General features: G+C 37.5%; 1 protein-coding gene and 1 non-coding gene across 5 annotated transcripts in view; one reads left to right on the top strand and one right to left on the bottom strand.

Annotated features, from left to right (window-relative positions):
• Positions 1-1,505: 1,505 nt before the first annotated feature.
• Positions 1,506-1,612, bottom strand: LOC111816040. Its single transcript, XR_002820578.1, has one exon. It is a non-coding gene; the product is annotated as a U6 spliceosomal RNA (small nuclear RNA).
• A 3,930-nt stretch (positions 1,613-5,542) lies between these two features.
• Gls (glutaminase) overlaps positions 5,543-23,843 on the top strand; it is a 59,312-nt gene continuing 41,011 nt past the window's right edge. For 2 of the 4 annotated variants that reach the window (XM_004628676.2, XM_023712345.1), the window contains exons 1-6: positions 5,543-5,698; positions 6,011-6,132; positions 11,011-11,140; positions 12,327-12,406; positions 13,610-13,773; positions 18,584-18,642. In XM_004628676.2, coding sequence (XP_004628733.1) covers positions 5,558-5,698; positions 6,011-6,132; positions 11,011-11,140; positions 12,327-12,406; positions 13,610-13,773; positions 18,584-18,642 — 696 coding nt within the window. In that variant the 5' untranslated portion in view covers positions 5,543-5,557. Of the gene's footprint in view, positions 5,699-6,010; positions 6,133-11,010; positions 11,141-12,326; positions 12,407-13,609; positions 13,774-18,583; positions 18,643-21,504; positions 21,676-23,843 lie in introns of those variants that run through there. The other 2 variants (XM_023712347.1, XM_023712346.1) reach the window with 1 other exon arrangement.

The raw sequence follows: 23,843 nt of genomic DNA, 5'->3' as shown, positions 1-23,843 counted from the left end.
ATTAATGATATGGTCAGCTACTATCAATTCAGCTTTCAGCCTAACAAGTTTCATTACTAATTTGGTGGGTGTTGATGGCTTTGTTATTAAATCACTCTAAATGATAAAACTGATTTTAAAAGTATCTCAAATGCTTCTTAAGAGCCATAATTTTTATTTTTAAATAAACTTTTAATGTTCTTACTATTTTTGAGGCTTGAGTCTCAGGTTGACCTTGAAATTACCTTGCAGCCCAGCTCAGGCTGGCTTCAGACTTGAGATCTTCCTGCTACAGCCCCATCACTGCAGGATTGACTACAGGTGTGGGCTACACGCCTGGCCAGGATTATAACTTCAAAATGAAGTCAAATTACAGAAAAACCAGCACATTCTTTCATATTCTTTTAATAGATATGATTTTTAAAATTCCAGTTGGAAAAGAAAGTGTTTAGTTATCTGATAGGTTTACAATACATAAATTGTGTGTTTTATTTTTATTTTTTTGATGATACAGGGTCTCACTACACAGTTTGAACTTAAAGTGATCCTCCTGTCTCAGCCTCCTGATTGCTGGCATTACAGGTGCGCCACCATGCCTGGTTCCGGGGCCAGCTCGGCATGCAGTACCGGGGATTGAACTCTGGACCTTGTGCTTGCCAGCAGGCACTTAAGCCATTGAGCTATCTCCCCAGCCCAAATTATGTGTTTTAAGGGTCATGCAGACTAAGAAAAACAGTACCTTTGAAGATTTATAGTATAGTTGGTTTCAACTTTTTTCCTTTGTTCATTTTGTAGTTTTTAGTAAAGATTTCTCATTTTTTAAAAAATTACGAAATCTTGAACTGACAGGATGAATTAGCAGTATTGCTCCTAGTTATAAATGAGAAACTCTCTGGATTGCCCACCTGCCATCAAGTCAAAATTAAATACTTACCTGGACTTTCTGATCCATCTGGCAGGTCTTCTCTCTTTTCAGACAGCAACCTCACTTTATTCATCTTTTCTTTTCTTTTTTTTTCCTTTTTTTTTTTTTGGAGGCTAAAAGCAGAATATTTATTAGGGGAAATAAAGCTTCTGCCCAAGAGGCACAGAAGGAGACCCAAGTGGGTTGCCAAGGAATCTGCTTTTATTTATTTATTTATTTAATTAATTTATTTGTTTATTTTTTTTGGAAGTACAGTTTCAACAAATAATACACTGCATATATTCTTAGTGGTTAATTGCTGTACAAGATGCGGACTTGTGATCCTATTTACAAACACCATTAGAACAAATCATTCTATTCATTAAGAGAATGCAACTGGGGCTGGTGAGATGGCTCAGTGGTCTAAAGCACCTACTTAGAACAAGCTAAGCTAAGCAAAGCACAGGGACCGTGGTTCAATCCCCCAGCACCACATGCCAGCCAGCCCTGCCCCCTGGTGGGCTGAGCTGGCCACACACACACACACACACACACACACAATAAATAAAAAATAAAAAAAAATAAAAAAAAATGCAACTATATATCTATCCTAACCACTTTGAAAAATATGGAACGCTTTGCGAATTTGCGTGTCATCCTTGCGCAGGGGCCATGCTAATCTTCTCTGTATCGTTCCAATTTTAGTATATGTGCTGCCGAAGTGAGCACACTTTATTCATCTTTATGTCCCCGATCTCTGGCACATAATAAACTGCATAGTAAAAGTACAAAATTTGTGAAATCAGCAACTGAGCATTAGAAAAAAGTAGTTAGCATCTGGTTGGGCTAAGTCTTATGAGAGTGAGACGACTGGATGGTGCTTGATACATTAAAGGTTTGGAAGAAAGTTGTGAGCAGAAGACGTGACAAATGGGAAAAAAAAAAAGAGAAAGCAGAACTCATTTACAGGTCAGTAGGTCTAGCCAGTTAAACTGAGAGATCCGTAATGGGGGGATGGATGGAGAGATAGGGCAGAACTGCAGTCCAGAGAGCTGAGCACCGGCCCAGAGTCTTGAATTTTCCTTTGTACTCTGGAAACTGGTTGGTGGTAAGTAAAACCAGCATCTGTTCTTGTTGCAGAAGTTGGCCTTGAAGTTAAGTTTCTTATGCATATTGTGGTGCTGTCCCCTTAGAGCAGCTTCTCAGCCTCCAAGTTAGGTATGCAAAGCCTGTCGGTGGACAGCAGCACCTTCATTGGCGTGTGCCGAGGACACCGAGGAGTGCGTGTGCCCACCCCTGCGGTGGGTGCCCTGTGCCTGCCCTGGCCACACATGAGCCCACATGGGCCCCACGTGCGCAGCTTCACTTCCAGCTCAAGTTGCGCCTCTTCTAGAAGGGCCAGAGGGAAGTAATTTTCCAGGGATTGGATTTCACATCTCCTTTCTTGTAATTTCTCATTAGGTGTATATTTCCTATTTTCCCTTCTAGACTGAACAGTACCTGGTGTGATACGCTGTGTACCTCAGAGTTAAATAAATGGGACTTTTTATTTTTGTAAAAAGAAACTTAAGGAAGTTTCTGTGTGAGGCTAGAGTAGGTGAAAGTTTAGGTAAAAGAAGAAAATGGTAGAAGGATCTAAAAGACATAGTAGGAAGGAAGGAAGTCAAAAGGTAGGGAAGGGGTGAAAAGGTGTGAAGCACGTGGGTTTTTCTTTGGACTTCCTCTGAAGGCCCTGTTTTAGTGGCAGGGGTCACCCGTTTTGTGCTTTGACAGATGGAGTCTATTGGGCTCACCTGAACTCAGGAGTGATTATTGATAGTACAGTTTCGGAAGGCTGCTATCATTTTTGGGCACTAAAATTTAACTATCTCAGCTTTCCTGTAGTATTTGAAAACTAGCTTTTAGCATTTGAATTTTTGTAGCAAAATGCATCATTCTGAAGGCATATAGACATTAAGCTGAGGGAAAGAAGAAGGGGCTGAGGCAAGAAAGATCTTTGGAATAATTTCTACCTTTCTGAAAGTTTAGGGAGAATATTGTGTTCTATTTACCAGCCTGTTGAAGTGAATGCATTCTTAGATCAGCCTTGGCTTTTAAATGATGAGCTAGGTAGTATTTTATTACATTTGACAGTTTGTGAGCATATTTTAAAAGCACAGCTTAAATTCTTTCTCCTGGATAAAACTTACTTGTCCAAAGCCAGTAAATATTTACCCTTTTACTACCTATGGCAATAATAGCATGGTCATTTTAATTTTTTTTTCCACTATGTACCATAGGCTAAAGAGGATATTTTATGTTATTTACTTAGCTTTTAGGCAAAGTCAATACCATTTACTGGTTTGATAAATATGTAGAAAGCTTATTCTGCAGTTTTTTAACGTGATAAACTACTACCATCTGAAGTTTACCTGGCAAATCATTTTCTGTAAATAATTGGTGTGTTATTACCCACTGATTTTTTGACAGCTGACTCAATTTTTCTTTTAAAAATTAGGTCATTAGTGTAAAATTAGGTCATTAGTGTATCGAACCCCTCTTACAGGTGTTGATCGGAGTAAGACCTAGGAAGCTAAGAGACTCTGTATGCTACACTCGTAGTTTGGACTCTGGATTTAGACTTGTCTCTGCCACTGGGGAACCTTGGGAAGCTTTCTTACCTGCCTGAGCTGCTGGCTGCCCTTCTGTGAAATGGATATAGTTCCTTTGTTAAGCTTAATATGCCAGGAAGCACACTGTATTTTGTGTAATACGTAGTATGCCTGTCAGGCCAGGGATGCAGCTCAGCGGCGCAGCACCTGCCTCACAAGGGCAAGGTCCTGAGTTTGGCTCCTGGTAGTCAAAACAAAGGAATAGTATGTCTGGCATAAGCTCATTGGAAGATCTTAAAGACTAGAAGAAAATAAAAGGGAAGGGGTGAAAAGATGTGAAACATGGATTGCTATAGTCACATATTTTAAGGTTGCTTTTTTTTTTTCCAAAGAGCTAAAAGTTGGCGTTACAGATTTGAAAATATAAATATCAATGTTATAGTAATGTTTCATCTAGGAGAAATTTTATATGCATGTGTGCAAACATGTATGCTTTGTGAACCAACCCTATCCCGTTGTCTTTTAAAATAGACATGCATGTCCCACTAATGGTTTGAAAAGTAATTACGTTAGGAAATACTTGCATGGGGTCTTACTAATGTGTGGAACTATTGTATAGTTGTTAAGTAATCCAGAAAATGGTTAGGTATCTAGAAAAATCTCTTCTCAGTAGTGCAAAAAAATATTAAGCAGACTTAGGCTTTATGACTTAACAGCAATGTACATAATTTTTTTGATGACACTTGTTATACCTATGAGTAGCACCGAATTGACTTTATTAATTTGTAAATTTTAAAAATCAGAAGATATTCTCTCCTCTAATTCATTCACTTTAAAATATAAGTCTAATCCTTTCCCGAATTTTTCATATGTTCCTACGTACATATACACATACAAATAGGCATGTATATATTTCCCCTAGACATTTTATTTTTATTTAGTTATCTTTTTTTGGTGGAACCGGGGATTGAACTCAGGTCCTTGTGTTTGCTAGGGAAGCACTTATTCCACTGAGCCATCTCCTGGCCCTTCCCCTAGACATTTTAGTAAATCACAATAGATGAGATTGTTCTACCTTAGATTTATTACCCCTGTCCTATTACTGTAGATTTTTTTTTATAGTTATTGGTGTTCAGAGTAATCAAATGTGTTTTCTATTTTTGTGCCAAAAAAGGTTACTACTTAGGCTAATTAGATTTATTTTTGCTTTAAAGTTTTTAGTAGATAAGAAATATTGCTTTCCTGTTTAAAAGTTTGGTTAATTTTAGCATTTTACTGTTATACTAGTTGAATTGAGATGTTAGTGGTGGCCCGTGCCTGTACTCCCAGCACGCGGGAAGCAGGATGGCTGTGGCTCCAAGGCCAGCCTGGGCTGCATAGTGAGTTTAAGTATAGCCTGAACTAGTTGGTGAGACCCTGTCTCCAAGGAAAGGGAAAAGATTTTAATGGTAAGATTTTTGTTCTGACAGTCTTCTATGATTTGTAGAATTTGATGTGTGTAAATCCTTGCTGCTTAGGAGTGAGAGCTGAGCGGCCTGCAGTTTGAGCGTTACTCTGCCAGGGAGTGTCCTAAAGGCATTAAATGCACTGAGTCAGCTGATGCCTCCCTTGATACCAGTGCTGCTAACCCCTTTTCAGGTGGGGGAAGTGCATCACTGAGGTTGCGTAGCAAGTTTACAGCCAGGATTCGACAATTCGTGCATTGGATTTTAAGTGCTACCCAGTAGTTACTGGCACTCCCAAATTTTATAATCAGGTACACTGTTTGAATGTAAACCCAGTCAACCAAGGTTGGCTCTTACCTGGACACGTACTGTGCTTTGTAGTTAATGTTAACTAATTATTCTGTATGGAAAGATATACTGTAGCTCTTTATGGAGGCTTAGCATTAACCCACCAGTGTTTGTAATCAAAATTTCAAAACCTGGGATTGAAAAATAGACTGTTAATGAAGCATTTTTACCTGTTTTCCAGGATGGTTTCTAGGTGCACCGATTGGCTTCTAGCTGCATGGCTAGATCTTCTCAGCCAATGGTCGGGTCCATAGATTGTGTAATAATGGGTTTACTTGGTATCCGTTGGAATGTGTCTACAAGGATTAATTTTGTATTTTTTCCTCTTCTCTAGTAAAATAAAGCAGGGTCTGTTACCTAGCTTGGAAGATTTGCTGTTTTATACAATTGCAGAAGGACAAGAAAAAATACCTGTTCATAAATTTATTACAGTAAGTTTTGTATTTTCCTATTTTAACTGTTTAAGAAGTTATACTAAATCAGTAGTATTGAGACAGTCTTAAGTCATGTGACAAGCAGATTCTGACACTTATGTTTTCAGATTTTTATCATGCTTATTTCAAGGTAAACAGTGAAAGAAAAAGAAACTGGAGCTTATCCAGAAAGTGGGTGTTAGTGGCACAAATGCCCCATGTTCAAGTCTTGGGTAGACGTGTTTATATCAGGAATAAAAACTTGTAGTTGGAATAAGCATATGCATATTTGCACTATGTATTTACAAACTCTTATTTTTTTCAAAACAGGCACTCAAATCTACAGGATTGCGAACGTCTGACCCCAGGTTGAAAGAGTGTATGGATATGTTAAAATTAACTCTTCAGACAACGTCAGATGGTGTCATGCTAGACAAAGATCTTTTTAAAAAGTAAAAAACTTCTGCCAAACCTTTAATGGTGATTTGCTCTGCTATATGGTGATTTGATTTTAAAAATTGCATCTTCAAAAGCCAGTGCTTCCTATGTACAGGAAAAAAGGGCTTTAAAAACAGCATGTGAACAACAACGGTGACGTATATCAACCACGATACACATTGAGTTAAGCGGGCTTTAAATCTGTTACAAGGAAATCTAACTGACTTTCAGTTTCACTTACCTGGAGATTGTGTTGGGTTTGAGTAGAGCACATCAAAGTGTCCTCCAGCCATCTACATGTCTTTCAGGCCTTCTCAGCAGTGTCTCCTTTCTCTCGAGGTGATTTGGATGACATCCAGGAGAGGCCGCAGGCAGCCCTGTGTCCCTTAGATTTGCATGTGTGCGTTGTCTGCCTCTCTCCCACACTCAGACATATTAATGCATAAGCTCTGGGCTATTTTCATTTCTCTTAAAGCAAGTTTTGAACTGAAGAGAACCTTGGTAAATGAAAAGCCTTCATTTGTTTGAACAAGGACTATTTTTACTTTCTTATATTTACATATCTTTATTATTTATTACTGTGTTCCTCTCAGTTTGACTACTTAAAAATACGGATGACATGTTTGTAATGGATCTTAAAAGAATCAAATAGATGCTTTATCTTTTATGGCAGTGAGGAGTACATCCAGGGTCCTCTTACTGAACTGTATCCCCAGCCCTGTTTTAATTTTGAGACAGAGTCTTGGTAATTTGCCCCAGCTGGGCTTGAATTATTGTTCCTCATGTTTCATCCTCCCAGAGGCTGAGATTAACATGCCTGGCTCAAATAGTATTTTAGGAGGGCTGGCCAAATAGCTCAGTGGATTAAATCAGGCGCAGGGGCCTGGGGTTCAATCCCTGTGCCGGCCCTGCCCCTGGGGCACGCCTGTAATCCAGCACTTGGGAGACTGTAAACAGGAGAATCATTATGAATCTGCTCTGAACACCCTGTAGACCCTCCCATAAAATACAGAAAAAATAGTATTTTATACTATTAATAATAAGTGGAAACTAGCATAAAACTATAAATACCACTAAAGAGATTGACTTTTTCTGAACAGTCTGCTCAAGTCGAGAAAGGTAAAAGAACATTTCTGCATCTCCTTGGAAAGTGGTTCGTGTGTATGTGATTTGCCTTGACAGCAATTTCTTTTGAAAGTTGCTTTGTTCAAGATGCCTCCTGAGAATGTCTTGGGAATAACAGGTCATCTGAAGGGATAAGTATTTAACATAGCTTCCCCGAAGTGTCCTGGCATGGGCAGGTTTTTATTTTTATCTTTTCCCCAGAAGGTTCTTGGTTCTTTAACTCAGCTGACCATGATGTGTTTAGGTATTAGGTCTACTTCATAATTGATATAAAGAATTTTGAGTCTCTAAGCCTGTCTCTTTGTGGAGGGAAGGAGTTTGTTTTTAGACTAACATGTGCCTTTTTTATAAGGATTATTTAATTTGTATTGCTCATGAGCTATCTGTAAAATTTCTACCCTTGGTATTTCTGGGAAGTCCTTGTGGCTCCCCAAACACACTTGTCAGCAGGTAGGTAGCTCTGTGGCTAGTGGTATGGGCAACTGCTATGGGGCTAGGCAGAAGCAGTAATATATACGTGTGTTCTACTGGCCAGAATATTCTTGGTGCTTTATGAACATGCTGTGTGTATTTTTTTGCAGTACTGGGGATTGAATTTGGGACTTTGCGCTTGCCAGGCAAGTGCTTATGCTGCTAAGCTAATTTCCTAGGTCCCCCATGTTGTTATGTTTAAATGTGAAATTAAAAGCATTATATTCTGATTTCTAAGCCAGGGAATCACAATTATAAAATTTTTTATCTGTAAATATGAGATAATTAACCATAATTTTAAATACTAATCCAATTTTTAAGTGTGTGATTGTTTTACAGGCAGTTCCCAACTTGACAGATGCTTAGTGTTCTATCTGATCAGACTGTAGACAGCAAGATTTTTCTTCTCACTCCTAGAATGAACTTCTTCAAATCCCATTTTCTTAAATGTGAAGTAGGGACTCAAAAACTTGACTATTAAAGTCCTCTAGAAGGGGCCAGGAGGATGGCTCAGTGGAATAAGCACTTCCCTGGCAAGCGCAAGGGCCTGAGTTCAATCCCTGGTTCCGCAAAAAAAAAGTCCTCTAGAAGAGGATTACTGCAGAGAAATTCCTTCTGTTTTTAAATACAGGCGCTTGCCTCGTTAGTGTTGGCAGGGATGAACTCGCCTCCATCTTCTCCAGGAGGTGATAAAGCCTGGAATTCGTTTTCACTGAGGAAGACCTCGTGGGGGTGGAGGTTGGCTTGGAGTCGTGTGTTGGTGTCTTACGTAAAACACACTCCTGTGTGTGTAGCCCGGTGGGGCCTGACAGGCAGCTGCCACGCTGGCTGCCGTCCTCTGGGGGGTGCGCCCCGACACTGGGGCTGCCTGTACGCAGCTGTGCAGTTACTTGTCATGCTAGCAATGCTTAGCGCTAACGGGCAGAAATGCTTGCTTGCTCATAGTTTCTGGTCTTAGAGAAAGTGAGTGGCTTTTTATGTTGGTTTATTACTTGGTTTTCTTAAAATATCCTTAAATATTGTTATTTTACTAATGAAATTTTTTTTGTATGAATACAACTTTATTTTACTAATGAAATTTTATATGTGTGAAATATTTTGTAAAACATGAACGAACATTATTGTTAGACTTGTTAGACTTAAGTATTTAAAGAAAGAAGAGACCGATCATTCCCAGCTTACAGATAAGACAAACCGAGCACAGCACAGAGAAAGACGCCTCTTGCCGACAGGTGCAACGGCTTCCTCTGTGCGTATTTATGTGACTTGCAGAAGCTAAGCTGATGGTATTTATGCAAAAATAATTTTTCTTTTATTTTGTGTATGCATGTATGCATGCATTTGGTACAGGGTCTTCCAGAACAACTTCAGTATTTGGAACATATACCTGTATGCTGTTAGACACTCTTGAGTGATAAAAATGACTTTGCCCATCATACTAATTTACCAAAAAAGGCTGTTGCCACGACTGTGCCAGGAAGTTCTGCTGGAACAAAGCCAAACAGAAACTCCAGTTTTTCTCTTTTTTTGTCAGTAAATGCCTTTATTAAGTTTCCACAAAACTCTGCGTGTAACTCTCTTGGAGGAAGCTTTCCTCTAGTGTCCAAGAATTTTACTGACTACAATTTTAAGTACTAATTGGCTTAAAATGATAGGTAATAATTTAAATTTGCTTAGCACATCTTATTTAAATCTTATGGAGAAATGAAGTATATTTGAACTGATAGAGATTAATAGTTTGTTTAGTAATTGCCCTTTTTTATTTTACCATGAGTTTAGAAAAACACATATTGAGTGTTGCTTCATTTCTATATTTGTGTTTACATTATTTAACTTCTAGAATCACATTTTCTTATCTGTAAAGTATTAAATTCTTCACAAAATAGTGGTACTTTCAGGATCCAAAATAACTAGTACTTGTAAGTTATCTTTTTTCAAATGCCTAGTTTTTCTCCTTCCTCCAAGAAGCTTGCTAATACACTATCATATCATCCATCTGTGAAGAATCCAGTTATGCAAGTAGCTTCTCATAGTTTTGACTTTAATATCTCAGCTCTCAACATTTGAGTTTTTAAATTTATTAAACATTAACACTTAAAGATTTGGTACAGCTGGCGTTGTGGCTCAAAATCTGCACCTCCTGTCTATCAGCTAAATAGATGCTCCATGATTGAGTTTCTGAGATGGAGAAAACTTCTCACTTAAGCTCAGTGTATAAAATTGCCTGTAGTCTAGTGTAAAAACTTCTTTAAAGTTACATTAACATACTGCTTACCTTTTCTGACTTTTTAAATAAAGCAAAATACTGGTTCAGATCAGTAGATTTTATGCCCTCTCATCTACACAGGCTACCATTTCTTTAATAATTTTTAACAGTAAAACAGTTTTACTGTATAATGCATATATCAAGTTGAATAAAAAATTTAGTATTTTTAGTGATTTATGACACTGAAATAAAATTATTCTGTGCATGAAATTTTACATACATTGTTTTAACAAGTATCTTAAATATTTTGTGTAAGAGAATTCATTCATTATTCAGACTGAACTACATTGGTGTGATCCTCAAGTTTCAAACTTAGAAATACAAATTTTTGATATACAGTTTAGGAAAAACACATTAAAATGTGCCTGTAATCCCAGCTCTTGGGAGGCTGAAAAACAGGTGGATCACTACGCGTCTGATCTAGTAGTGAGACTTTGAGCACCCTGTAGACCCTTCCCTAAAATATGAAAAAAAAAAAAAAAAAAAGTTGGGCCAGGGAGATAGCTCAGTAGAATAAGTGTTTGCCTGGCCAGCATAGGGTCCTGAGTTCAATTCCTGGTACTGCAAAAAAAAAAAAAAAAAAAGTTAAAATGCAAAATTTTTAATTAATAAAGAAAACAGCATAGTTTTAGGGAGACAAGAGGTGAATGTCTGAAGTACTTAATTTGGGAAATACACAGATCTCATCTAAAATTATGTTAGGCCTAGGTCATCCTGAGTGTCTGTCAGTGTTGGTAGGGTGAGGAACTTGTTTCAGACGGTGTTAATGCTTAGACCTATTGGGATGCTCTCAGTTTTAACCTTTGATACAATTTTGGGGCATATCTTAATTTGTTTCTAACCTATTCAGCTTACCAGCAACCACATGAAAGACTGTTGCCTGGAAAGAAAATAATAAGTTATACTTTACAGAATTGATGAATTTGTTTTTTGTTTAAATGTGAGGCTAGTAGTCTCCTAACTCTAGTGCTATTAGTACCAAGTACTAGTAGTTGAAAGGTGCCTATTAACTGTTTTCTCACATCCACAGATGTGTTCAAAGCAACATCGTTTTGCTGACACAGGCCTTCAGAAGAAAGTTTGTTATTCCTGACTTTATGTCCTTCACCTCCCACATCGATGAACTGTACGAAAGTGCTAAAAAGCAGTCTGGAGGAAAGGTAATGTCTCTGATGGGCATGCTTTCCCAACCTAGTCACTTCGGTTTTTGGTACTAGGAAGCAAACTCGGGGCCTTGTGCTTGCCAGGAAGATATGCTGCTGAGCTGTCTCCCCGCCCTCCAGCCCAGTAATCACTTAAGAGGCAAATCACTGGAATATAGGACAACCGGAAATTGCATGTTGTTTCTGTTGCTTTTTATAAGATAAAATAATAGGAAAAATAAAAATGACAATTTTATTGAATTTATCATTTGTTAGTACAGGAATCGGTTGGTTGAAATGGCCTTTTCCTAGTGGCACTCATGAACATGTTGCCCACGTGATGCTCGGGGCAAACTGTTAAGTGGTTCATAAGTTCAGCTCAGTTTTGTGGGGTTTTCTTTAATTAGCTGACTAAGAAATTTAATGAAGCAACTAGCTTTAATGGTTTTAAAACATTTTAAATATTTAATTTCAATACTCAGTGAAAAGGCTAAATGTAAGAGTTCTTTTTTTAAATTTTCAAATGATTGCAATGGCTTGTAACGTTTTATTTAATAAAACGATGTTATTGGGAATTTCTGCACATCTGATGTTTTTGAATGTGAAATGAATTGTTCATAGTTTTAAGCCGTCTGGAGAGAGATGTAGTTTGGTAGCAGAGCACTTGCCTGTGAGGAGCAAGGCTTAGGGTTGCCTCCCCGCATCCTCTGAATAATGGAAGGGCTGTGCTAGTCTTCACAGTGAACACTTATTTAATCTCCCTTTGGAAACACTTGGTTTTCTTTCATGCTAGCTTTGGGTAGTTTTTGAGTAATAAAATTGCTTGATAATTTTAGTGTAAACACATTAGTTATTTTCAGACATTTGATTTCTAGATGGTGAACTACGAGCTCCCATGGCCTTAAGGAAGTTGTGTTTCTTTTCCTTGGGAAAAATCAAGTCCAAGTTCTTTCTTAGAATATTTTTTTTAGAAAGAAAAAAAAAAATACATTGGAAAATAGGGAAATAATAGAGGCTTGGCGAAGTTACTTAGTATACTTTAGTTTGCAGAAATCTTGGTATGAAAGACTACACAGAGCTCTTCACAGTGTTGTGAAGTAACAGTTCATTGATAGAAGCTACATTGAAGTAAGACCTTTTTTGGTAGAAGAAAATGTTATTTGTCTGTGTTGTAACTGTTAAATTCTTTCAATATTTTGTGTAGGTTGCAGATTATATCCCTCAACTGGCCAAGTTCAGTCCTGACTTATGGGGTGTGTCTGTCTGTACAGTAGATGGACAAAGGTGAGTTTATTTCAGATCTTTGTCAACTTTATGCCTTTTTTTTTTTTTAATTAGTACAGGGTCTATAGGGACTCACTACGTACATCAGACTTAGAGCAGTCCTCCTGTTCTCAGCCTTCCAAGCGCTGGGGTTACAGGCACACACCACCATGCCCAGTCTCCATCACCTCACCATCTCAGTGCACCCTGGGGTTGGGTCAGCATGGCACGCCAGGAATTGAACCCTGGCCGCTGTGCTCTGCCTAAGCAGGTGCTTTAGTCCGCTGAGCTATATGGCTGGCCAGGACTCTCATTTATAAGGAAGTTACTTAATGTAATTTCAAGAAAGTTAAATAAGTTTAGGTTTTAACATTTTAGAAATTGAGATGGTAATTTTATGGGATTTTTGGAGATATTCTGTGTTTTGTAATCTTACTTTATTCAAGTCTGATTGGTTACATATTTAAGAAAAGCAATATTGTCAAAAGGTAACATTCTCAGTAACAATCTGGTTACCAATAAAATTTTTTTTAAAAATTATTTATTTTATTTAGTGTGTGTGTGTGTGTGTGTGTGTGTGTGGGGCCAGCTCAGCCCACCTGGGGGCGGGGCTGGCTGGCATGTGGTGCTGGGGGATTGAACCGCGGTCCCTGTGCTAAGATTGTTCTAAGTAGGTGCTTTAGACCACTGAGCCATCTCACCAGCCCCTGGTTACCAATAAAATTAATCCCAGTTTCTCAGCGTATCATTGGTTATTTGCCCTGTCATCTTTATTTCTGGTGTTCCCAATACGATTAGCATAAGGCTAAAGACTATGCAGCATAGCCTATGCGTTAACTGTTTGCAGAGGGAAAGGTAAAGTCCCTGAAACCCTTACTTGGGAAATGTATGTTCCAGGTGTTCCTGCTAACAGGTCAGGAACTGTGCAGAACTACAGGGGTAGTGATAGAGCGAGAACCCTAAGAGCTCTCTCACTGACCTGGGGTAGCCATGGTTTAAGCAGGGAAGAAAATATTGCCCCGTAACTTACCTAATCCAGAGTTGTTCTGTACTGGAGTACTTTTAAGCTTTTATTTCTCAAAAAATGTCTCTCTTAAACATTGAAGTGATTTTTTTTTTTGTGGGAATATCTTGATAAATTAGAATTGACATGTAAAAATAAATACTCCAGTTATGCAGTTTTGCTCTGATGTTAATTTGTTTTGTAAATCTATTTTTTAATAGGCATTCTATTGGAGATACCAAAGTTCCCTTTTGTCTTCAGTCCTGTGTAAAACCGTTGAAATACGCAATTGCTGTTAATGATCTTGGAACTGAATATGTGCATCGCTATGTTGGGAAGGAGCCAAGTGGATTAAGATTCAACAAACTGTTTTTAAATGAAGATGGTAAGAATTACCTATAGTTAGCTAGGGAAAGAAAGCATATTTTTCCATGTATATCTGCTTTTAAAGTATTGAGGGGTTTTTTTGAGACAGAGTCTCACTACATGGTCCATTCTGACCTTGAACTCAAGGTGGTATACACTACCATGCTGTGCTAAAAAGTGTTTTTCAACCAAATTAACAGTGGTCTTACTTTTTAAACATTTTTGTGGTATTTCAGCAAAATCCATTGCAGTAGTTCAATTACTTTTAAAAAATGATGATTTTAGGCATCTCCATCACTAGGAAGTGGGCTAAGGAAGCAAGGGGGCAAGGAGGAAGAAGTTCACTTCATCACCACCCCTACAGAATTAATCTTACAAATTTCAGAGTGTCTGGCATTTACTTTACACTGGTACAGGAGGGCGGGTAGGAGCTTTGGGCGTGATGATGAGTATGTTGTAACATCTGGCTAGGGGATTCTTTCTGGCAAAAGTGAGGCAAGCACGGAGGTCTCTTCCGGTCCATTTTCTTCGTATTGCAGGCTCTTAGCCTCCTTTGGGCCCGTGTATGCAGCGTGTTGGGTTGAATGCAGTGTGCTGTGAAAGAAGCCAGCGATAGGAGGTGGTGTGCTTTTATCCCGCGGAGCGAGTTGTAGTAGGAGCGGTATTTCTCCGCGGGCGTGTTCATATATGCCATCTGTGCCCTGGGCTGCCGCTGGGCCAGGCCTGTCCAGGCAGTGTGTAAACGGGGCGCACAGCGCTATTTGTCTGTTACAGCTTCTACTTTTCTGTCTTGGATATATGTTTAAAAACCTTCCTAAGGAAAAGTTTTAGTGGTAGCTACACCACTGAGGTAGTCAGTGGACTTCTGGTCTTAGTGTTTTCCCTTTTTCTCCTGAGTAGTACTTAGTATTTCGAGGACTATCTTGCATATAGTTGGGCAGCTACCTGCTTTTGTGACATTCCAGGAAATCAAAAGGAGAGGATGGCAAAGTCAGTTTTAAATCTAAACATAGCCGAAGCAAACTAGATTAAACCTTATTCCTGTGCTTTGGTTTACTTTTTAATCTTTCAAGCATATTTAAAGTTTCTGATTATTCAATTATAAAAAAATTGAGGGAAAGGGTGAAGGATGAATAAAAGGAATTGAGATTGTTATGTATGCATACTGACTCCCCATTACACGTACAAACACGTGCCAGAAAACAGGGGAGGGGACACGGGAAGGGAAGTGGGGAGGGGATGTGATGGAATGGAGCTGAGATGTGCCCGTACTTCCCCAGCTTCCCTCGGGGACTGTCAGCATTATGTACTGCACACGTGGACTAATAGACCAAAATTTAAAAAAAATTTAACTGAAGAAAATGAGAGTGAAGATTGTAGTAATGGTTGTGTGAAATACACTTTTGTGTCTTTTTCTTATTGCTAGATAAAAACAAAATGTCTCTTATTTTATTATTTTTAAATGAGATTATGACTTTAGAGCTATTACATTTTCTCTCCTACTACTTTTTAATGATCTTTTTATCCTGAATTTTTTTTTTGAGATTTCCTTAAATTAGCAACTTTAGTAAGCTGAAGTTCATTAAGCTCTCTAACATTGATGGAATATAGATAGCATTAATACTGTTATTCTAGTAAGATAACATTTTGGAGGAAAAATTAATACTTTGCTGTTAAAGCCTGATTCTAGTGCATTGATTCTGAAGAAGTTATTTAAAGAATAGAAAATAACAGATGTAGGCATTGAATAATATTTCACAAACAAAACAGCCTAGGTAAAGTGAAGTTAACATTATAGTATAAATTGTCTACCATGCACATTTCTGCTTTTGGAGATTATGATTTTCTGATGCTGTCATGTCTGTAAAAATTCATAGTAAAAACTCCATATGCAGAACTAAAACGTAAAGCTTAACAAGAGACTTTTGTTGGTTTTATGTGGCTTTTGGTTTTTGCTTTTTTTTTTTGCCTTTTTAAGACCGGGTTTCACTATGTAGCGCAGGCAGGTCTTGAGCTCACTTTGTTCCCTAGTCTGACCTGGACAGTGACCCCTCCTACCTCAGCCTCCCGAGCGCTGGGATAACAGGCAGGAGCTCTCACGCCTGGCCTGACGAGGTGTTGCCATAGCGTTAACACTACCTTACCTTTACAAGGTTGTGATGACAAATTAAAATTAATGTGAATATAATGAATAAATACGTTGCAGATACTCTTAGTAATAGCATCCTAAGATGGCCTTGACTGATGCCTTGTATTCTTATAAATGAGTAGACATTATTTTACGGAGATGTCAGTTTGTTAATCATCACACAGTGATTAATTAGTACGTATAATCTTTGGTGTATATTTTACCAAATCTGGAGGATGGAGAGCATTGGTTCTCCAAGAGTGTCTTCCCCAGCTAGCACACAAGACACAGAAAGTACCACCTCTAGACACGACAGAGAAGCAGGAGCTAAGCACCACATGCTCTTTTGTTACATTGTCTTACCAGTATGTGCTTGACAGCGCCAAAGTGTGTAAGTTAGCTGTAGGTTGTAAGTGGTTTTAGAGGAGGGGTGGGGCTCATTCGGATGAGGAAGACAAGACTGACTTGTTTAGAATTGATAAAGTTTCTACACTGTAGAGTTGTAGAGCATACTGCAAACACGTTAATGTGGAGTGATTAAATGTGGACACAAGTTCTTTCTTTCTTTTCTTTTTTTTTTTTTTTTTTTTTTGCTCCAAATGCCTTCAGGCAGGTTTGGCTGGCTTGAGTTGTGGGGATCGAACCACAGCAACCTGAGCCTGACTGCTTTGTTGAAGCAGCCACTTAAAGAACTGAGCTACGGGGCAGGCCCCCGACACAAGTTCTTTCCTAGCAATTTTAAAGTTTATAAAATACACTGTTCACTAACTTACAGTACTTATATCACTCAGTAGGTGCCCTGACTTTGTTCAGCTGAAATCTTACATCCTTTGACCAGCAGTGCAGCCCCAGTACAGCCCTGTAACCACCATTCTACTGTGCTTCTCTGAGTGCAGCTTTTTGTATTCGTCATGTGAGAACAAGTGCTATTTTTCTTTGTGTGCTGGCTTATTTCACGTAGCATTAAGAGCTCCTGATTTGTCTGGATTATTATGCAATGCCATTATTTCCTTTTTTTTTTTTTTTTTTTCTTCAGGCCATGTATTCTTCCATTGTGTCTAATGACACTTTTCATTCATCCATTGATACACTTAGATTGCTTTCCTCTCGGCTGTTGTGGATAATGGCTATAATGCCTGTAAGAATACAGATACCGCCTGTTACATTAATATCATTTCCAGAAGTGGGGTTGTCGAATCCAAAATGCATAGTTGTGGAGCATGATCTTTAACTCACATCATTGATTTTTCCTTGATGGAAATTGGTAGACTGTCGTATACCCAGCCAATTTTTTTTTTTAATTTTTTTTTATTTATTTGAGAGAGAGAGAGAGAGAGAGAGAGAGAGAGAGAGAGAGAGAGAGAGAGTGGTATGTGTGTGTGTGGCCAGCTCAGCCCACCATGGGGCGGGGCTGGCTGGCATGTGGTGCTGGGGGATTGAACCGCGGTCCCTGATGCTTTGCCAAGCTAGTTCCAAGTAGGTGCTTTAGACCACTGAGCCATCTCTCCAGCCCCCCCAGCCAATTTTTAAAATCTCATTCACTGATTTTTTTTTAATTGGAAAGAAATTTTAGCAGCTTTAATGAGCCACACTTCACATGCCGTAACACCCCTTAAAGCGTACCATTCGGTGACTTTTACTGTATTCAATCAAAGTTAGACAGCCATCAGCACGTTCCACTTTGGAACGCCGTCAACACCCTTGCAGAGAGATCCCTGCCCGTTTGCAGTTACTCCTCACTTCTCCCTGCGCTGGGAACTGCTGAGGCACTTTCCATCTCTAGATTTGTTCTGAGGAAATTTCATGTACCTGGAGTAATACAGTATTTGGCCTTTCTGATGCTGCATTGTACTGAAGACGAGCAACACCCAGGAGCGTTGCTCGTCTTCAGTCAGCGATGCCCTCGCTTGCCTGCTGCCCAGCGATGGGCTGGCTCTCGTTCTTAGACTTGCCATCTGTGAAGGCGCTTTGAGCATGCGTGTGCAGGCTTTCGTTGAACATATGTTTTTGTTTCTTTTAGTTATATTCCTAAGAGTGGGATTGCTGGGCTAAGAGGTAGCTCCTTAACCTTTTGAGGAACCATCCCTAGTTTTCAGAGTGCAGGGCTGGTTAGTTAAGAGCTTGTCTCAGTATAGGGTGGAAGTAGAATTTTTGATGAGTTTAAATAGGTTTTTTTTAAAAATGTAAGTTTTAAAATTATATAAGAAGTATGTCTATTGTCAAATATAGAAATATAGAAAATATGCCTGTCACTGGTCAGTGTTTTGTTCTGTATGTTTATACATAAGCATAAAAATAAAACCTTTAAAAAACAAATGAAGTCACATCAGATAAGGGTTTCCTATGTTATCTTTACGATGATACTATTACTTGACTGCTTAAATAGGCACCAGATACTGCCGGGCGTGTTTTAACTTAGCCATTTCAGCATGCTCGTGCCATTTACTGATGGGGAACCCAGCGAGGTTCAGTTACTCATGGTCACGGCTCCCATGGAAAATAGTGAGGTTAAGAAACCCAGATGTGTTCCCTCATTGTCTCACTGACATTGTAGTGGTGATTTGATAAGTAATTTAGAAAGTTTGAAACCTATCATGATAATGGCTGGCTTTTTAAAAAATATCACGTTTATGTGAAGTATCTGTATCAAAAACATGGTAACAAATATTTTAAGTAAGTTGGTTGCTTTTGTATTTTACAGATAAACCACACAACCCTATGGTAAACGCTGGAGCCATTGTTGTAACTTCATTAATAAAGGTAAAATATTGGCATTCCCTTTTAACCTAGTAAAGTTTTTATAATATCTCAAAGACAAAAAAAAAAAAAAAGACTCTTGGCTTGTTTATTATATAAGACTATGGAAACCTTTCTTTTCATGTTAAAAAAAAAAGCAAAAAAAAACTAGGTGTAGGTATAGGGTAGAGGGTTAGGATTTTTATGTGTTACAAAATAAAATGTCATTAATTTCAAAGCCAAATTTAAAAACAGATTTCACTTGACCAAAAATTCCAACAGCAAATCTCAATCTCTTTCTTGACAAAGATTTAAGAAGTCTGTTTAATAATAAGTGAAGATTTTGTTAAAGTTTTAATACTGTTTTCTTTTGTTCCTTTTGGCTCTTACGGAATGAGCAAATGTTGACAGAATGAAAAGCATTTTGCTATAGATTGTTGGTTGTTCGCAATGAGGGAACAAGTGCTCTAGTGATCTGTGTTGTGGGTCAAGTGCACTTGGTGTTGCCTGTTCTTAAGTCTATACTTTCATGAACTAGAATCACAATTTTATTTTGAATTTGTCTCATATGCTTTACTTAAATCATGCCATAACTAAATAAGTAAGGCTTATTCCAATTATTAAGTTTTATTTCTCATTTTGATGTTTACATTGTATGTTGTTGATTTATTTTAGTGTTTGGTTTACCTTAATAATTGGCAGCTCTAATGCTGTTTTATGTGTTCAAAAATGGTTCTGTTGTGATAAATTTGAGTATCTTATCATATAGTTTCAGATTTCTCAATTTTTAATTTAAATACCTGATTGTTTTGTTTATATTAAGGCAAACTTCATTTGTATTTAGAATATTTATATACTTTTCTTCTGTGAATTTGTTGCTGTCTATTCAAAGTTAGACTGAAACTTAAATCAAGGCATTGAAAGTGTATTACTGTAGATTTTCAGTACTGGTTACACAAAGAATATTCACAAATAAAACCCTCTTGGCCCAACTCTCAAAAATTCATATAGCTGGAAAAGTAGAAATCCTGCCTTGCACAAGTTTTATATCTTCATGAGAAAAAGCTTTTAAAATGAGGACTATCATTTAAGAATATGTATGTTTAGTTGTTATTTTGGGGCATATAAGCAGTGGCCCACATTCTTGTATGTGTAATGAAGTAGATATTATACACAAATATTTTAAGACATAACTAATTTTAATAAGCAATGGAAAGTTTCGTTTTCTCCATTATAACGTTAATTAGTCATGGCTAGTTTACAAAGGGGAAGCTATTCTGAAGTGAAAGGAGCTATAGCAATGCAGTTATGTGCAACTATAGTTCTGCCTTTAGGTAATTAGGTAGTGCAGCGTATTCACAAGTAAATATGCCCTTACCATTAAATTGAATAAGTGATGTACTGAAAGTTTCATTAATAATTCGGATTTGAACAAGTGACAAATTAGAAGGAAAGTTACTATATAGTGTGTTAATGCTTGATTTTAAAAAAGTACTAGAATAACTGTACCAGTTTTGGGTCTTCCCCAAAAAATCCATATACAGATACACATATACATAAATTTCAGGAGGGCTCGTTGGCCATGTAAAAATGCCAGTTTAAGAACCTTTTATGCTGGAAAGATTTCATCAGTAGCGGTTTCCGGAAAGGGTTATGCAGGTGGTTAGTAAGAGACTTCCTTAACTTTGTACAGTTAGAGGTCATTTTGTCTACTGATTCAGGGGTTTACCTGACTACACTGAAGCGCTGCATGTGGGAGCTGCATGTCTGGCCATCACAGCATCATGTCATTAGTTTTATTTGCCATCTTTGGTCATAATGCATAAACTTCATGGAACCACATTAGTGTGAGCGTTTAGAAACAGAATTTTAAAACATGTACCATGGAAGTGTGGCTCAGGGCCCAGTGGAGCAAAAGCTGAACTGAGTCATCCTACGCAGGCAGATCTGATCCACAGTTTTCAACTTACAAGTTTTACATTCAGTAGCAACGTTAGAAATGAGACTTTGGGACATGACTCACACTTAGGGTCACTTTCTTTGAATTTTTGTTTTGTTTTTAGAGTTGTTCTACAAATGCTACTTTTTAAAAACTTAATTCATACAGATGTGGGAAGGGAAGCCTGGTCTCACCGTGTGTATGTTAATTGACTCCCCAGAATATAAAACTTCTTAGAATCTTTCAAAGAAAGAATTCAAAACTTGTATAAATACCTGATGTCATATTTGCAAATTGTATAACAAAATTTATGAATTGTTAATGATTTAAAATTGGATAAAACTATAGCCAAAAGAAGTTGCAGAATTGTAAAGCTTTGTCCTCCTACCTTGTATACCATAGGGAATTGAGACTTCACTAGGCCGTAACAGCAGCAGAATTGGGCTTTGAGCAAATTCTGCTGGCATTTAGTGTGCGGCATTTACCAGGGGTGTTTGCTGTTGCACTTGATGACATCCTTGCCTTAGCTAGCATAATTATGTGGCCCCGAAAAAGCAAAAATAGTGTTTTCTCAATTTTTAATTTATACAAAAGATACTGATTTATTGACTTAAAAATTGGAACTATTTTTCAGTATGTGTATGTAGTCATTCTTAGACATAACTGGTGCCTGTGATCTGGAAGGAAACAGGTCCTTTCCCAAGGAGCTTCCGTTTGAGTGGCCAAAGTGTGGCTATTTTCTTATGGCTGCTGTATATGAGTTCTGTTGTTTAGGTTTTCTTCTGACCTTAAGAACATTTATACTTTTTTTTTTTTGGTTAAAATACAGAGCTGATGGTACCATTAAAACAATTTTCCTCATGTTATTTCCCAAAAAAACTTAAGTAGAGTCTTTAGTAAGACTCTTTATTTCATAATTTTGTAGTATTGATATTTTTTCCTTGTAGGATTGGTGGTGATCCTCAGGAAATGGGGGAAGAGGCAGAGCAAATGTTCAAAAGGATTAGCAGATTGTGGAAAAAGGAGGATTTGGACAGAAGGAACCTGTTGCATAAATTCTTAACTACTAAGCTTATAGGAAAACTTCAATATTTAAAATTTTAAACAAAGCTATATAGGTAAATACTTTTTTAAAAACAAATGTCGTTGTATACTAAAATTGCACATAAATAAGGGTTGCTATACTTCCTCACTTTCTAAATGCTGGCTACTAACTTTAAAGGAATACTTTTTGTTGCAGTCTGTTTTGTGATGATAATGTGTGGTTGCACGACTCACAGGGAAGAATAAAAGCATACTGGAAAGGCACTCAGTTACAATTAGCTGGAACAGATTTTATAGGAAGTTTTTCCTTTTCAGTGGTAAAAGTTTCACCTAATTTTAATTTAAAAATTGAAAATCTGGTGACTTGAAGTTAGGGGTGGGAAAGTGAGGGCAACTGGCTACAAAATCATTGCCACTTTTGCCATTTTATCTTAGAAGTAGTCTGCTATTTTATGCTCATGCCTTTCTAGTGTAGTGGTAGTTTACAGTTTATCATTCGGAGATTTTTCTTTTTTCAGAGATTTTTTTAATGTGAGAAGTAGTTTTTCTTAATCATACCATGAAAAATCAAATTGAATTGATGTATGTGTAATGCTGCCTTGGGTCACGTTAGCGATAACCTGTTAAAACTGCTTTTAAGCCATGTTTTTAAGGCAGTTTATTATCATGGACAGACTTTGGATTGAACATTGTACAGTATTGCTTATTATATTTAAAGTTTGTTGATGCATTTAAGTTTTTAGATTTGGGGTTTTTGTTTTGTTTTTTGTTGTTGTTGTTTTTTTTTTTTTTGCAGAACTGGGGATTGAACTCAGGCCCTTGCACTTGCCAGGGAAGCGCTTATTCCACTGAGCCATCTCCCTGGCCCCACATTTAAGTTTTTAAAAGACAGAATTTTGCCAACAGAATTCGCTGTTTTATTTATAGGGTTAATCTTGGAAAAGAACAGCTTGAGAACATTGCCTTTTTATTTGTAGTACCTATTTTTAATTGTCCTACCATTTAGCTTTATAGTATCTTCTGATTTATGAAATCATTATCAGTATCTCCTTCTGCCTTTCCTCTGTGAGCTCTAGTTTTTAATTAGTGTACTTTTGTATTTTGTAAAGGAGTCAAGTAGGTTCCAGAATAGCTGTTGTCTGTTAGATTTAGATGAGCCTTTTTTATATGACAAATGTTCACAGATGTCTTCATTATCAGTGATGTGAATTAATTTATCAATGTGTTGTTCAAACAGTATGAAGACAGTCCAGTGTGGTCGCATTCATTCTTTCAGTAGGCAGTGTTGTAACTGAGTGCCTCTTTATTTTCACTCAGCTCTTCTCAGAGAATGTAAACTCTGAAGCTTGATAGGCATGCTCTGTAAATTTGTATACTTATTTCTAGTATCAGGATTTGGCTACCTTTTTAAATAAATCAAATGATTTGCTTTTCAAAGTCATTTGGTGAATGAATTTAAAATTTTGGTAAATATATTTTGCTTATTTTAGTTTCTTTAAAAATATCCCTTCTGTATTACAAGTACTGTAACTTTTGAAAATTAAAATATACCATATTTCATAATGATTGTACTGTGACCTTCAAGCTGGGACAGACATATGAAGGGTTAGCGGGGCATTGATAGTTTAAGACAATTTCTAGACGTGTTTCCATACGGGCCTTTCTTAAGAGAAATCTGCCTTTTAGTCTAGTGTCTATTTTCCCAAAGAAAGAATACTTCTTATGTGCCCCAAATTCTGTTACAGTGCATGCTTCAGGTTGTAAAAACTTCTTGTGCACCAACAAACGAACATTCTGAAATACAGAAGTCAGTAGTGTTGAGGGTGTGAGTCATAGCAGTGACTGGTAGTTGAGTCGTGTTGTAGGCTAGTTCTTTGGTTTCAGCACATTTGAAAGGATAGTCATATTGTCACTTAGTAATAGCATTATTGGAATTCTTGAGGACAGCTTACTAGGACTTTTGACATGTAATGAGGTTGAGATGATTATAAAGAACTGCAAGACTGGCATAACAAGATTTTTCTCTATTTGTGTCTGCTTTTGTGAACAGAGTTTCTTAGCTCATACATCTGTAAAAATTAAAAATAGGAAGGAAGAGAATTAGTTCCTATTTCACTCAGTCAGAGGAAAATATTCCACTGATGAGTGAGCTAAAAACCAGTCCACAAAGGAAAGAAAATAAAATCTTGTAAGCTAGCATGGGCAGTTACTTTTTGTTTGTTTTTTTGGCACCGGGAATCAA

The sequence above is a fragment of the Octodon degus genome, unplaced genomic scaffold (genome assembly GCF_000260255.1).
Source record: "Octodon degus isolate 3935 unplaced genomic scaffold, OctDeg1.0 scaffold00025, whole genome shotgun sequence".
Lineage (NCBI taxonomy): Eukaryota > Metazoa > Chordata > Mammalia > Rodentia > Octodontidae > Octodon > Octodon degus.
This window is presented reverse-complemented; position numbering and strand designations above follow the sequence as displayed.